At 42.3% G+C, this 15,466-nt stretch overlaps 1 protein-coding gene across 1 annotated transcript; it reads left to right on the top strand.

The window, feature by feature from the left end:
• Window positions 1–1,672: 1,672 nt before the first annotated feature.
• On the top strand, window positions 1,673–9,239 carry TLR2 (toll like receptor 2). The gene is made up of 2 exons (XM_057376025.1): window positions 1,673–1,896; window positions 5,325–9,239. Exons 1-2 carry the CDS (start codon window positions 1,839–1,841, stop codon window positions 7,685–7,687), a joined length of 2,421 nt encoding a protein of 806 aa, XP_057232008.1. The 5' UTR covers window positions 1,673–1,838; the 3' UTR covers window positions 7,688–9,239.
• Window positions 9,240–15,466: the final 6,227 nt, after the last annotated feature.

Here is a 15,466-nt window from a genome sequence, read left to right as displayed (position 1 = left end):
CGCCTCTTTGACGAGAACAACGACGCGGCCATTCTGGTGCTGCTGGAGCCCATCCAGAGCAAAGCCATTCCCAAGAGGTTCTGCAAGCTGCGGAAGATCATGAACACAAAGACCTACCTGGAATGRCCTGCTGGTGAAGAGCAGCAGCAGSTGTTTTGGGAAAACTTGAAAGTAGCCTTGAAGTCATAGAAGTCAGCTGCCCCCATTTCAACATATTTCTGAAAAAGGCCCCATGTGAGTGTTTCTTCCTGCTAAGAATCTCTTCTTCCTCATTTGTCTTTGTAACTGTGACTGGCTTTGTTGCATATAGATACTGACTGCAAAAGACCTGTTTTATGCTTTCCATTGATTTGATACTCTGCTCTTTAAAAATCCCTGCCARTAACTACGGTATTTGGAAACTTTTTTGGACTTGATATACTTTTCTAAATACATTTTGCTGAGTGTGGGATATTTCTGTATTTTTTCTCCTGTTACAGCTGTGCCCAACTTGTTTCTAACAATGCCATTGTAATTTACAAATTAAATTAAAAGCCAGGGGCTTAAATCAATATTCCCCCGTGTCCGTTTCTTCCTGGGAATGCTTGTTTTTCTCTTCACAATCACCACCAATTTCATTTCTACCCTCCCATAGAAATAGCTAGACCCTTCTATTTTTGGGGTGTGAGACTCTGTTTCTAATGTGTGGGCTCAATGGTGTTGCAGACTGTCTCAGTTCTTARTTTTGCTCTTCTAATGTGCCGAGCACATTAATGTAATCATTGGGCCACACACCTCTTAGATCTCTACTCATACTCATCTTCCTTTGTAGTCAGTGAAGGAATTCACACGGATAAGGGGCAGTCCATTTCTCTGCTTCAGTGTGAGGTGTGTCCTAGAGTTACCATCCTGCTCTGCACCGATCACAAAGGGAGTCTAGACAAGCAGGTCRATACAGATGTTTATGTTAAGGTAGCTGGTGCCTGGATTTCTTGTGTTTCAGAGGTTCTTACGGGACCCTGAAATTGTCTCTGATGGGATTGTTAGGTGTGGTTTCTCTGACTCGATGTTTTCATGTTACCCTTAGCTTGTTTTGCTGGAGCTTAAGTAGAGGAGAGTCTAGATCTGATGACACTTTACACATGCAATTATTTTGTGGTGAAATATTAAAGCTTTGACATATGGGCTGAGTATTTGAAAAACAGTAAAATTTGCTTATATTATCTACTGGTATATTCTCACTTCATCATACATACATATACACGTGCATGTGCTTTTATAAATGTGTATGTATTCACACTCCTGTGTGTATGTGCATGTGTACCTACACGAAGAGGGTTTCTGTGGGCAAACACCACTTTCAGTTCTGTTTTCCTGTGGCACTGTTATCTCCGGGGTCAGTCCAAAGTTTGCTACAAAGTGATTTTTCGGTAAATGCTCTTGGAGGAAAATAGCTCATGGTYTAATCAACACTGCACTCCAGGTAGGTGATGAGTGAATCACCTGAGAGCAAACACTGAGCATGGATAAAACAAATTAGGAGAACTGTGTGCCTAGAGGTAAGAAGGGAAATTAGTCTTGCTGGTCATTATGAAGAGAGGGTCAAAAAGAGATATRGGAGAAGCCTTAGTTTTTATGCAATACATTCTTACCATAGACCCAGAATTCTGTGCATTGGCACATTTGAAAGCACTGATAGTGTTCCTGCTCTTTTGCCAATCAGATCACCAGAGCAGGAATTCCCCTGCTTACATCGTCAAGGCTGAGAGACCAAGTGGAAACAAAACAGCAGYGTGAGAGGAAGCTGGGCAAAGAATGRTCAGCAAGAGAGAGATGAAACACARCGTAGGYTAACTGGCATGTGGACRCTGGAGCTGGAGGTGGCATCTCTGGGAATCTTTTTGGCACAGTTTTCAGGTAGGTGAAGGCTGGAGGTGTGGGGAAAGACAGCGGAGCTGCAATGCCAGAGCAAGAAGCAAGCAGGGAGCCCTGGGAAGAGGCCATCCTATCTTTGTCACCAATCCTCCTCTGCATGGGGGACTCAGGGTGCCCAGGGCTGCTGAGCAGGAGTGTGGAGTGAGGAGGGATTTCTGCCCTACTGGCTGCCAGCAGAAGTAGAGCAGGTGCAATCACAGGCTGGGATGCATGGCAGGCAGGCAGGAAGTGGGGAGCCAGGACATGCTGATGAGAAATGGGAGAGAGGAAAGCAGCAAATGAAAAAGAGACAAATTGGGTCAAACCTTGCTATTTCTGCTCCGTTTCCTCTTGGGAGGGTGCCTTGTGTGCACTTTGCCCTATTTGTCTGTTGTCCCACTGGGTGTTGGTGCTGACTGCCCAGGGAAGGCTGGGAGTGAAGGTGGGGTGCCTTGGTTTCGGGAACTCAACCAGGAAAGGGCTCACTGAACGATGGCCTCGGGACATCAGCTGCCTCCTCACCTGACTCCAACCTGCTGCACATCCTGTGTGTGGGGAACAAGACGGGACACGGCCGTGAGTGAGTGCGGATGTGCACACGCTGCWGGGGCAGCGCCGGGGGTGAGAATTAGGGCACGGGCAACCCACAYAGCCAGGTGGAGAGCTGCAGCTTGGGTTCCCCAGTCTGCCTGTGGTTTGACCTCTTCACCAGGCAGTGACTACTGCTCTGCAGGCTCCACAGCACTGCTCACATTCACCAGCCCACACTCAGCTGGGGGGTGCTCCCAAGCTACAATCGATTTGCACTCTATTGGGTGCTTTATTCCAGCACTTATATTAACTTTCAGCATTTGTTAGCATTTATAGATCYTCATTCTGTTGTCAGTCGTGGTTTTGTTTCAGAATGTTTAAGAATGTGCATATTTCCTCAAATACTTCTACTCATGTGGTCCGGGGAAAATAATCCTGAGCATGTCTGATGACTTGGACCCTTTTTCCATATCTTAGAAACATTTTGAATGCCTGGTTCATCACAGCACCKTATGGTATAAGGGCATCTGTGAAAGTTTATGTACTTTCAGTTGCATTTTGATTTAAATTTTTTTAATGTGGCTTTTTAGTTCCCAGCATAACAGGAAAAAGTGATTTCTTGGTAGGGCAATGATATGGGGTGGGGCTATGTGTCTGAGTGGGTGTGGAGAGGCCTGAAATGACCTCGTAAGTCAGAGTCTTAAGCAGCATCATTAGACAGGAATGGGAAGAGAATGGCTAAAAGTGAGGCTGGGTGGGAATGGGATTTCTCTGAGTTCTGCTCAGATTACTGGTGAGCAAAAAAATGGGAAAAGAAGCATCCTGAATCACCAAATGGAGTTCAGACCTGCAGTCTCTGGATGGTTTCAGACTGTTAAGGTGGGGACCCATTAGGCTCAGCTGGTATTTCCTGTGCAGTACCTGCCCAGTTCTCTTCTGTGTGGCCAATTGTCCACCTATAAATGACCTGCCTCTAGACAGCTTTTGGTTGATCAGGTTGCCAGGTTGCTTCATTTTTCTAACAGTWAGTATTTGGAGGATGACTCTAAAAATACCATTCGAATTCATTGCTAGTGGAGCTCATGTTCCTCCTGGCTTCACTCCTATAGCCTACAGCACTGTGTTATCCAGTTACACTTGGGAGACCAAAAAATCCCCATAAAAGAATCTCAGCTGAACAGCAGATGAGTCTAACCACAGGTCACAACTTTTTGTGTGGGATTCACTTGAACAAATATCTAGTTATCTRTTTTAAGGCAATGGGATCATTTCTCTTGGAGTCATCACATCTTAATCTGGGTGTCCAAGACACAGAATATGAATTGCTCCTGAAAGATGTTATTTCCCTCCATTGACTTTGAAGGAGATGGTGGATGTCCTGTTCAGCTGTGGGCATCTACAGACAGGGAAGAGAACTTTGTCCTTCAAGATCCAAAGCTCTACATCACAGACAGACAGAGATAAAAGTAAAATAACATAAGAGGTCAAAATGTTCATAGTCCTGCAGGTGGGAGGAGATGGAATGACTGAAAAAATTATMCAGAACTTTTCCTCCCCTCTGCATATGCCCAAACCATCTCAGTCAATTCTGCCCCTTTTGGATAAACTTAAGCAGTTATGGCTAAAATAAATGCAACTGGAAGGGTGGGGCCTCTCTGTATTAGCTTGTATATGTGGGTCAGCTACTGTAAAGCAAATCAGAATATGAATTCAAAGTAGAGTAGATTTTCTGCACATAATCTCAGTGAGATGACTGAGGGGAAAAAGCAGTTTTCGAGAAGCCAATCTAACCTGATTAACCTGATAGAGAGCACACAGTGATTTTGTGATCTCATTAACTGGTCATTTTGGGCTTTGTTCACTCGTTCCATCCTCAGTAAGATACCTACTGAGGTAGGGGTTTTGTAGCACACTGGAGAAAATGACATTTAAAAAATGCTCTTTGATCCTTGTCAAGAAAGATTACATTTCAATGTGTATTAAATGTTTTTAAGGTAAAAGAGCTCTCTCAGGCTTCAAAWATTGTTTTTCCAGCTCCTCAGAAGGGTAGAGGAACTAAAGGCATCTTGTTGGGAGTGAGAACAAGCTGGATATTGCAGGAACCTCTGCAACAAAAAACTAGCAATGCCAAATCAGCCTTATGAAAGGCACAGCTGTCAGAGGAAAGTGAAGTGAGACAGGATTTACATCTGTGTGGCTTCTCTTAAATCATTTCAGTCCAGAAGACCAGCAACAGGCTATGGGGCTGGAAAAAATTATCTAGTCCAGTCAGCTGATCTGATCTGAGACCCTGGCTCTTCCTTGTGGCTTGGCTTGATCTTCTCTCTGCCGCAGGTTCCAAAACAGAAAAAGGCAGTGGCAGAAGAGAAGGGTGTGGCAGTAAAAACGAAGAGAGGTAAATGTTTGTTTCCCTGTTCACGGGACATTTACAATCAGAGTAGGCAGAGGCAGATAAAACAAGGACTAAAACAAATGCAATCTGTTTCACCCTAACCCTGTCCTCACTGTCAGCATAGAGATTAGACATATGCTTGAAATAAGTATCAAACATTAATGCTACTATCTACTGTAAGATGCTCACTCCTCTTGATGTAACCAGAATTTGAAACACATACAGGAGACTCCCTGTAGTAAARAGAGATTATACAAAATAATATTCACAGATTCAGGAGAAAAAGACCTGAGGTGGGATTGAAGTATGAAGACTACTTACTAAACAGGAAGAGGAGAAGAATAGTAACTACCCTGTTTCAACTCTGACCTGTGTTAAAACAATTGTATTCATAGTGCCTTCAACAGGACAGAACAGKTAAAGTTATATTTAAGATATATCCAAAAAGTGTGTTCTCCAAAAGAAGCGATCCATCTTATATTTGCTCTGACTGTATTTTGTATTTTAGGCCCTATAATGGCTACCCACACCTGGCAAGTGGTGGCCATCTGYATGCTCTTGGCTGTGCACCTCTCTGAACAGCAAACGCTGGAGCAGGCTTGTCCTTCATGTGTTGCCAGTCAGGATTGCAACTGCTCTGCCGTGGGATTGGACTTCATTCCCCCTGGGATCACAGCCAGAATCACAGCGTTAAACCTGGCCCACAACAGGATAAAGCACATCCGATCCCAGGACCTGCAGCAGGCTGTGAACCTGAGGGCCCTGCTGCTGCAGTCCAACAAAATCAGCTCCATAGATGAGGACGCATTCCAGTCGCTGGCAAAGCTGGAGCTCTTGGACTTATCCAATAATAGCTTGGCTCAGGTGTCCCCTGCGTGGTTTGGGCACCTTTTGTCACTGCAGCACCTCCACCTTCAAGGCAATTCCTACAGAGAGCTGGGGAAGAGCTCCCCCTTTTCCAGCCTGAGGAACCTGAGCTCTCTGCACCTGGGCAACGCGCGGTTCTCCGTGATWAGGCAAGGGAACTTCGAGGGCCTTGAGATCCTGCACAAGTTGTGGATTGATGGCAGCAATCTCAGTCAGTACGAGCAGGGAAGCTTRAAATCAATTAAGAAGATAAATCACATGATCATAAGCATAACAAGCATTAATGTATTCTCAGAAATTGTTAGGGACCTTSTGTACTCTGTCACTTGGCTGGAAGTTAGAAGAATAGCATTCAATATCCCTGCAGAAATCCAAGTGTTGAGAGTCATGTCTTCGTCTTTTTCAAAGAAAATTACTTTTAGACAGATCTTATTAACAGATGCTACTGTGCCTGAGATTGCCAGCATTTTAGAACACATGCCAAAATTAGTGGAGTTGGAGCTGATAGACTGTAGGCTCTYGGGAACAGGACAATGGGGAGTGCAAATTGAAGCAAAGGAATCACAGACCCTTAGAGTTTTGACAATAGAGAAATTATCTATAGAAAAGTTCTACCTGTTTACAGATCTTCAAACAGTGGAAGGACTAYTATCTCTTTTTACCAGAGTCACAGTTCAAAACACCAAGGTCTTTTTGGTACCATGCAGCATTTCCCAACACCTTATTTCATTGGAGTATCTTGACCTTAGTAAAAATTTACTTGGAGACCTGAGTTTAGAGCATTCAGCGTGTCAGGGTGCTTGGCCATCACTACAAACTCTAAATTTAAGTCAGAATTCACTGAGTGACTTAGAAATGACAGGTAAAAGTTTGTCTCATTTAGGAAACCTAATTGTTTTGGACATTAGCCTAAACAATTTTGGTGAGATTCCAGATGCGTGTGAATGGCCGAATTCCCTGAAATATTTAAACCTGTCCAGCACTCAAATTCCTAAAGTAACAGGCTGCATTCCTCCAAGGCTGGAAGTTTTGGATGTTAGTGGAAACAACCTGAAGGAGTTTCAGGGACTGGAGCTGCTGTTCCTGAAAGAGCTGTACCTCAGCAAAAACCAGCTGAAGACCCTGCCTGGTGCCGCACTCACTCCAAACTTATTGGCCCTGTCCGTCAGGAGAAACAAGCTGAACGGTTTCACCAGGGAGGAGTTTGAGTCCTTCAAGAGAATGGAGCGTCTGGATGCCAGCGACAACAACTTCATGTGCTCCTGTGAGTTCCTGTCGTTCGTCCAGCAYGAGGCCAGGCTGGCCCAGGTGCTGGTGGGGTGGCCGGACAGGTACGTGTGCGACTCTCCGCTGGCGGTCAGAGGGATGCSGGTGGGCGCYGTSCGCCTGTCCCTGATGGAGTGCCACAGGTCCCTGGTGGTGGCGTTGGTCTGCGTGCTGGTGTTCCTGGCCATCCTGCTGCTGGTGGCYGTGGGCTACAAGTACCACRTGGTGTGGTACCTGCGGATGACGTGGGCGTGGCTGCGAGCCAAGCGCAAGCCCCGCCGAGCCCCGCCCAAGGACRTKTGCTACGACGCCTTCGTGTCCTACAGCGACAACGACTCGGACTGGGTGGAGAACACCATGGTGCGGGAGCTGGAGCAGGCCTGCCCTCCCTTCCGCCTCTGCCTGCACAAGCGGGACTTTGTGCCCGGCAAGTGGATCGTGGACAACATCATCGACTGCATCGAGAAGAGCCACAAGACRCTCTTTGTGCTGTCCGAGCACTTTGTGCAGAGCGAGTGGTGCAAATACGAGCTGGACTTCTCGCATTTCCGCCTCTTTGACGAGAACAACGACGCGGCCATTCTGGTGCTGCTGGAGCCCATCCAGAGCAAAGCCATTCCCAAGAGGTTCTGCAARCTGCGGAARATCATGAACACAAAGACCTACCTGGAGTGGCCTCTTGAAGAAGARCAGCAGCAGCTGTTTTGGTTTAATTTGAAAACGGCTCTAAGATCCTAGACARGGACACTAAAGAATAAATATGTGGTGAATGTACTCTGGATTTGTTTCCTTTGCCTCTTTGTCCCCTCACTTACCTGCATCTCAGCAAAAGAGAGCTGATCTACTGCAAATTCTAAAACTAGCTATGAGATAATTTCTTTTGGTAGCCATTGTTCYGAGAAGTGCAGGTTTGGGCTGGAATGGTGTTGATTTTCTTACAGATCCCTCTGTGGTGCTGTGGTTTTTTATTTGTGACCAAAACAGTCTCCATAACACAGGGGTGTTTTAGTTATTGCCAAAAAGTATTTGCTTAGCATCAAGGTCATTTCCATTTCTCACATTGTCCTGCCAGTAGGGCTGGGGGCGCATCATAATTTGGGAGGGGACATAGCTAGGACAGCTGATCCCAGCTGACCAAAAGCATGTCCTACACCATTATGTCATGACCTATAACAACACAATCAGCACTAAACGTGGGAAAGAAAGAGTAAAGGAGGATGTTTGGAGTTATCACATTTGCCTTCACAAAGAGTCCTGCTTTTAATGGCAGTGGCTGCACATTTGCCTGCTGATGGGAAGTAGTGAATTAATTCCTTGTTCTGCTTTGCTTGTGGGCATAGCTTTTGCTTTACCTGTTGAACTGCCTTAATCTCTTCTCACAAGTTTTTTCACTTCTACCCTTCAGATTTTYTCCCCTGTTTTACTGCAGGGAGAGTGAGAGAGYGGCTGCATGGTGCTGAGCTSCCTTCTGAAGTTAAACYACGGTAGTTGTCTACACATGTTAATCAGCAGGTCCATTTTAATATTTAATGATGAAAAGTTGTTTAGACATACAGCTATGTAGTTTATATGTCTTTATCTTTGCCAAAGTTTTGGGAGATAACCTGCCTAGACAAGAGGGTTGTTTTTTGGTTTTTTTTGCATTCTTTGTATAAACCACTTCTAATCAAATTGTATAAAACTCAGTTTATGCAGCAAAGAATTTTGTCCTAGCTGTCCTAGTCAGTGTAACCAAGGACTGACTCTCAGTATTTCATTGTCACAGTAAATTAAATGCCCAGATCTCCTGAAAATCATGGGGCAAAGCTTGATGTAGAAATGTGCGTTCTCACTGCAGTTCTGTCTGTTGTAGTTTCTAGGTAGATAATTTCTTTTATGAGAGACATTTGTGGAGGATGAACTGTCTAATTTCATTGTACTGTATGTGGCAATAGATGCTTCAGAGTAGGGTTCAAATATTCTTCTGACTTGCACAAGTGGAGTTCAAGCTATTCTCAGCCAGAGTGTGGGAAACCCTCATAAATACAKGGTTTTTGAATCCAACACCATATTCCTCTCTTTGTTCAGCAGCCTTAACACAGGCACAAAAAGGGTGTTTCCTACCTTTTGCTCTCTTGGTAAAGGTAGTCCACAAAACTGGAGTGTGTGGAGAGCATCCCACCTGGGACATTGTGTTTGTTGTCAATGGAGGCTGTGCTTCCTTGAGAGGGTTGCTGGGATAAGGGTCCTAATTGCTGGAAAAGCAAATGGAAGACTGGCACCAGACTCATCCTTCAGAGCTGATTTRAAAASAAAGGRGTGTCTTTGTGATGTTTGCCTTGCAGCCACAGGAAGTTTCAGGTGAGCCCTGGGCCTGGTGGGCCAGAGGGACTCTAAACTTCTGGATCAGTTCAGGCCTTCAAATGGAAACTGAAGCCTTCAAATGGAAACACCTACAACATTTGGCTGTAAGTGTGATGAAAGCAAGCCCAAGTTWGGGTTTTCATTGCTGTTTTGATCTTGGGCATCTACTGTGCTGCAAAAACTCTTTTCAAACACCTCACTGTTTGCGGCTGGGTTGCGTGTGCTGGAAGTCTCCTCTCACAGCCATGTTGATGCCTTAGGATTTTTAGTTTCTATATTTTCATRCATCTGTATTCTTGTACTTCTCTAGTACATCACTAAAAACTACTGTTCTCCCATCTTTAGACAAAACAATCCCTCTCTGAGCCTGAATCCAAGGATACCTCACTGCCGGCTTGCTGTATATAAACAACAGCGAGTTGCGGGGGAGCAAGTTTGGGGTGGTTGACAYCATGACCTGAAGATCATTGGAGAACTAAGACCCAATATGTTAATAAGGCAGAACTTACAAAAGGTGAAGATCTGGTGACCTGGTGTCYGTTTTGGGTGTAGCCTCAGGAGGAGGAGGCTTTGTCTGCCCTAATGTAGCAGTAGGCCTGTTAGGCCTGTATTAAAGCTGTCTATTCTCATTCTCTTAAGTTTGTCTGGCCTCTCTTTCAGATTAGCAATTGATAAGGCATCAGTGTCACTGCTTTTAGCAAGTTCTCTGCACAGCCAAGGTGTCCCTGAGGGCAGGAGAGCCCCTGTTCTTTSACAGCCATAGAGAAGGCTGAGGACATACCTGTTCCTATGACAGCCACAAGCAGGCAGCTCTGATAGCACAATGAAAATTAACAGCTTACTTTGACKTTTATCAAGAATTATTTACTTTGTTACTTCATCTAAGCTAACAAAGCCACCTTCTTTCTATGTACTTAAGATTCATTCTTTCTTTCATTTACTTTGGGGTTTTTTAACTGCATAATTTCCTATTTTTAGCATCTAAACCTTACTTTCACCTGTAAATGACTTCTTATATATATATTAAAGAGTAAGTTAAGTGTATCTCTAATCTCTAATAACAATGTAAAGATTCTTACTGACCATGTTTAATTTGAATTCAAGTGCTTCTGCTATCTACTTCTTCATTGTAAGGAATAAAACAATTTTTTTTTCCCTAGCATGAGCTTCCCATTAAAACCATAAATTTCTTTTGGGTCTTTCTTTGAGAAAATAAAATACGTTTTCATCGCATTCTGAACAGCCTTGCTTTTAATGTAAAAAGAGGCAAAAGTATTTCCAGTACACCAGAATTCCACAAATTGCTATTTTCTCTAATCTTTTAAAATTAAAAACAGAATATRCATATTATTGTAGACAGGTAAATATCCAACACTTTGAATTGTCACTAATAATCTCCATCCTGTTCTAGAACTGGTGAGTAAATAATTCCTTGGATGATGCCTATAGCAATTGACTGCCAAATCACCAGAGAATAGAGATGGTCCAGAAGTTGTCCATACAGTATTTGTGTGTTCCCACACAACCTATTCATAAAGAAACTGGAGAAAAAAAATGTAGCGGTAGATAAATCTTATTTAATTTACCTTAATCAGAATCAAAGAAACAGCATTGGGTTAAATTGCTAAACCTTTTTAAAAGACCTTTTTGAAAGATCTTTTTAAATATTTTTTTTAATGCTCAGAATTTACTTCCTCAACTCTCACAATTTACTTCCTTTTTTTTTATAGAAATAAGGTTAAAACCAAATATCCTATGATTGAARTAGACTCCAAAAAAAACTAAGCCAAACTTTGCTTTCATTCAAGCAGGTTTCCACAGACACAACAGCAGATCTTCAATTATTGTTTTACTTGCAAAAGAAAAAATAGTGTTTACTAACTGCTAAAAGGGAAAACCCCTCTTGTTCTGGAAGTGCATTATATCGGTTTTTAAAATTTTGTTAAAGAGAAAATTCCACTGCTTAGTCTTTATAAACCTGTGATTTATATTTTTAAAGTGTTCCTCTCATTATAAAAATTCTTTCTGGATGTCTTAAAATCAAGAAGGAAAAGATATATGAACTATTCCTCTCTTGCATGAAGTCTTAGATAAGATAAAGGCAAGCAGAACTATCACCTTCTCTAAATATAATTTTTCCTCAATAACAACAGATTTTCYGTTCATTTCATGTGGCTATGCAGATCAAAACAAGAATTAGTATGTAATCAGGCTATGGTTTAGAAAATCCAAATGAAAAGCACACTTATTACAGAGAAGGCGTAGGTTGCCTAACAACCCCTTCAAATCAGTATTCTCAGGGCAGTCTGGGTGAGTTTGGTTCTTGCCAACATTGGATGCAGTATTCATGAAACTCAGCATCAGGTGTGTTCTTGAGGAATCTTTCAAATGCATGAAAGACCCAACGCTTACATCTGCAAACCCGGTCAAATCATTCACAGATAATTTTAATGACTGAGTGCGGACCCTGTCTGGTTTTATAACCAAGCAGTTTCAAGTTTCTTAAAATATTTGGACTATTTGGAATTATGGTAAAGCTGAATCCAACGTCCTGAACATCCAGACTGGTATTCATATTTTCCAGCTCAGGAGAAGCCAGGATACTTTTATGAAGTGCACGAGTAGATGATCACTATCATTGTTCCAGCACATATTCGATATGTTTAATTTTAGTTTCTGGAATGCAACATGTGGAGTTATTTGGGATCYCTGAGCAGAAGTCACTGGGTCTTCTGTAAAGTTGTAGGGCACAGGGCTTTGGCTGAGATGGGTTCCACATCTGCCTTAAAACTGTCTGGCAAACAGCTCCAGGCACAGCTGGAGGAAATCCTCTGCCATACACAGGAGGGGAGCCTGAACTAACAGACCTGGCTGATGGCTCAGCACCCTGGTCTGAKGTCCTGCCAGGCACACCCACAAAAGCTGTGCACCACGTACCTGGAAGGCGGATTTAAGCCTGAAACTATGGGATTATGGCCTCTCCTGTGTCAGTTTGTCAGCCAGAAATTTGTATGGCCTCTACTTATATTACAGAACTGAAAAATAGTTTGTGTTCCTATTTTTACCTCTGCACAATGGTGTTTCTGAACATGGTTTTGGTTCCTTTTTTTTCCTTGGTATTTATTATCGTTATAATTATTTTTTAATATGGCGCAAAAGAGGAAAAAAMCAAGAGTTTCATAATTACATGGAAAGGATATCCATAATTACAGGACAGCTGTTAGGTATTTTCAAWGATCCCTTCTTTGTTTATATCTGCCCACAGACTGCAAAGATGTCATTGGACAAATTTCTTGTTGGTATGCCAGGGATGTTGTAAAACTGTCAAGATCAAATTTATGGGAAAGAAAGAAGCCAAAGAACAACAAAATATTTGCTTAGAGTCAAGGATGCATAAAAACATTTCAGCTGCCATCAAAGATAAGGACAGCATGAAAATGGCTACAGTTGTCTAGGTTTACTAGTGCCAGGATGCACAGTTACTAAAGAACAATTAAAATCTTATTGCTGATGCAAGACCTACAGCAACCACTTGCTTGATGTTAATTAACAAGACATAAGGTTATTATGTCAGCATATTTCTCTTGTTTRAAAGGGGAAGATAGGAGGTATAAAAAGGAAAGGACAAGAAGAGTCTTTCAAAGACTTTGGGGAAGGAAGAAACTTGCTTTCCTATGGCAATTAGGAAAGTTGTGTAGTCTCTTGCAAATAGGGATCTGCCTGTTGGAAACCCAAGTCAGGCCTGGCACATGGCAGTGGATACTGCATTAAGGGTGTTCTCCTAATCATGAGATTAATGAGGGAGTTCGACTGTTTTTGTGTGGCACAAGAACAGCTCTTCTCAAGGACAAGAGAGGTTCGTTTRCGGCAAGAGCATCCAGTATTCCTTATTCCCATGAGCCCAGGRACACAAGAGATTCAAGAGCTCCCTTCTGGTCCTTGCAGGTGGCACTGGGGGCAATGCACCTGGGCAGCGATGGAGGCTGTGTAGGCAGGACAAATCCCCACAGAGTCCCTTCCCATCACTCCCGTGGTACAATACCTTAAAAAGTAGTATCATGGCAAAATCCACAGAGTCATCAGAGTCCTTTCTCTCATAAAACCACAAAATATTATTCATGTGGGTCTGAGCTTCACCAGAACACCGGAACTTCTTAATGCACCTGGAATTTTTACCTGTCCAGAATTTGTCTTTACATTTGTTCAGAATTTCTGCATCCCACTCAGAGCTACTGTGCTGGACTCATTCTGAGGTGCTGTCTGACCAGAAATAGCAGGGACTCCTCAAGAATGAGTAGATCAACCTCCTCATGCATTTGATGTAAGTCCAGTGCTTCTTGAAGGGTKTGCAGATATTGCACATATATAAATCAGCTGTTCCTTTAAGTCCCAGAATTATTGCCCATATATTGTATCTTTGATTAATCTAAAAGTATGTAGCTCTGATGKAAAATTCTTCAATTCTTGGCAGAAACTTAGCAGTCTTGTGTTACCAATACTGTTTAGCTTTATTCTGTTGAAATATTTTCTTTAACCAGCTAAGTTCCCTCACCAAWGTATTTTTAAGATATAGCTGCAAAATTTGTTAGCTCTAATTCAAAGGCTTTTACTTTGTGTCTGGTAGCAGCAGCAATGACAAGTCCTTTTTAATGTTGAGAAGCTCCAGTTTCATGGTGTTTTGTAGCCAGGTTTCAGTCTCCCAATACCTGTTCCACATTACACATTAACATTTTTGAAGACTCTATTGGGTTGGGAGGTTTGGGAGTGGGGGATTAAATACCACTTGATGTATTTAGCAAAAATTTTGCTCTGAGGAATTTGTATTCAGGAGGACAGTGGKCTCTTTCAGCTACAGAAACTTAACATTTCTTTGACTAGCATGCTACACCTGATTGAGGTTCGGCTGATCTTGTTTCTTCTGCAAAACAATGAAATTACTCTAATTGTTTTATGTAATAAGACTCTAAACGAAGTCCCTTTCTATAAGAAAGTGTGTCAGCTTGGTCTCCCTATAGCAAAGCTGAGTAGTTGTGGCTCTAAAAGCAGTTCATAACCTGCTCTYAATGTTGCTGACTGTCAAGCATATTCATACTTTCAGTGTTAGGGTGTTTGCTGGTGCAAAACAAAATGAAAATTAGCCTGCAGTTTGAAGGAAGCAGGGACTCACTGGAGTAAAAAATTTTGTCTTTGGCAAAATAAAGAGAGAGGATCTCCAAGCAACATTGTAGCCTGGAAGAGTAGGAAATAATGATCATCAGAAAGAATTATAATGTGGTTTTGATATGAATATACTTATTTATTTTTATCCATTATRTCAAGCCTTTTGATGTCTCATCACCTTCAGGTGCATTAATGGAGAACTGAGGATTAACTCAGAAGTTAGGGGATTAAATGAGTGAACACAGTGGCTGTGCAGGGTCGAAGGGTTTTCCCCTTCTCTCTTCACACCACAAGCACAAGTTGCAAAATGACTTAATATCAAAGTTCAGATCAGCTATGCAATTAAAAAAAACCCAAGAAGTAAGAGGACCTACAGCTCCACAATGTAAAAGTGGTTTCCTGTTTTGAGGAGGGTGGTGAAGAGACCAGCTTAGAGCAATTTCACTGCATACAAAGGAAAATCTATCAAATAGAAAATCCTAACAGRTGCCAATCCCAATTTTACCGGAAGTTATCTACCTAAAGAGTTAATTTGATCCAAATACAGTAAACATTATAGCTAGATAACCCACAATTCTAATTGCATTTATAGATCATGAGGAGCAACTTGTACACTAAGATATGGACAGAAAGAAAGAAAGATTGCTCAAGACCTTGTATATTCTGCAGAGTGGCACAGAATGCTGCATATGTATCTTTTACTGAAGTACTTACATAAATTCAGCAAGTTTTACACTTCTGTGATTTGCTCTTACTAGAAGGTGAATAAAAATGTAAAATACAGGAAAAAATACAGGAATGAATCCCCATCAAACCCATTTTGTTTTGCTTCAGTCTTCAAAAGAAATGGTAATTGTGAACAGATTGCTAACATAAGTAAAACTAACAATTTGGGATTGTGAAGGAGGAAAACAGAGGACAGAACAGGATAAGAAGAGATAAAAAACAATGGAGGTAAGTTAGATAAAGTCAAGTCACTATGCCACCAATGAAATTTATGAAAACCAACAAAAA

The sequence above is a fragment of the Malurus melanocephalus genome, unplaced genomic scaffold (assembly GCF_030028575.1).
Source record: "Malurus melanocephalus ecotype Western Australia unplaced genomic scaffold, MMel_1.1 scaffold_9, whole genome shotgun sequence".
NCBI classification, from domain to species: domain Eukaryota; kingdom Metazoa; phylum Chordata; class Aves; order Passeriformes; family Maluridae; genus Malurus; species Malurus melanocephalus.
The sequence above is the reverse complement of the archived record's forward strand: the minus strand, read 5'-3'. Positions and strand labels throughout refer to the sequence as shown.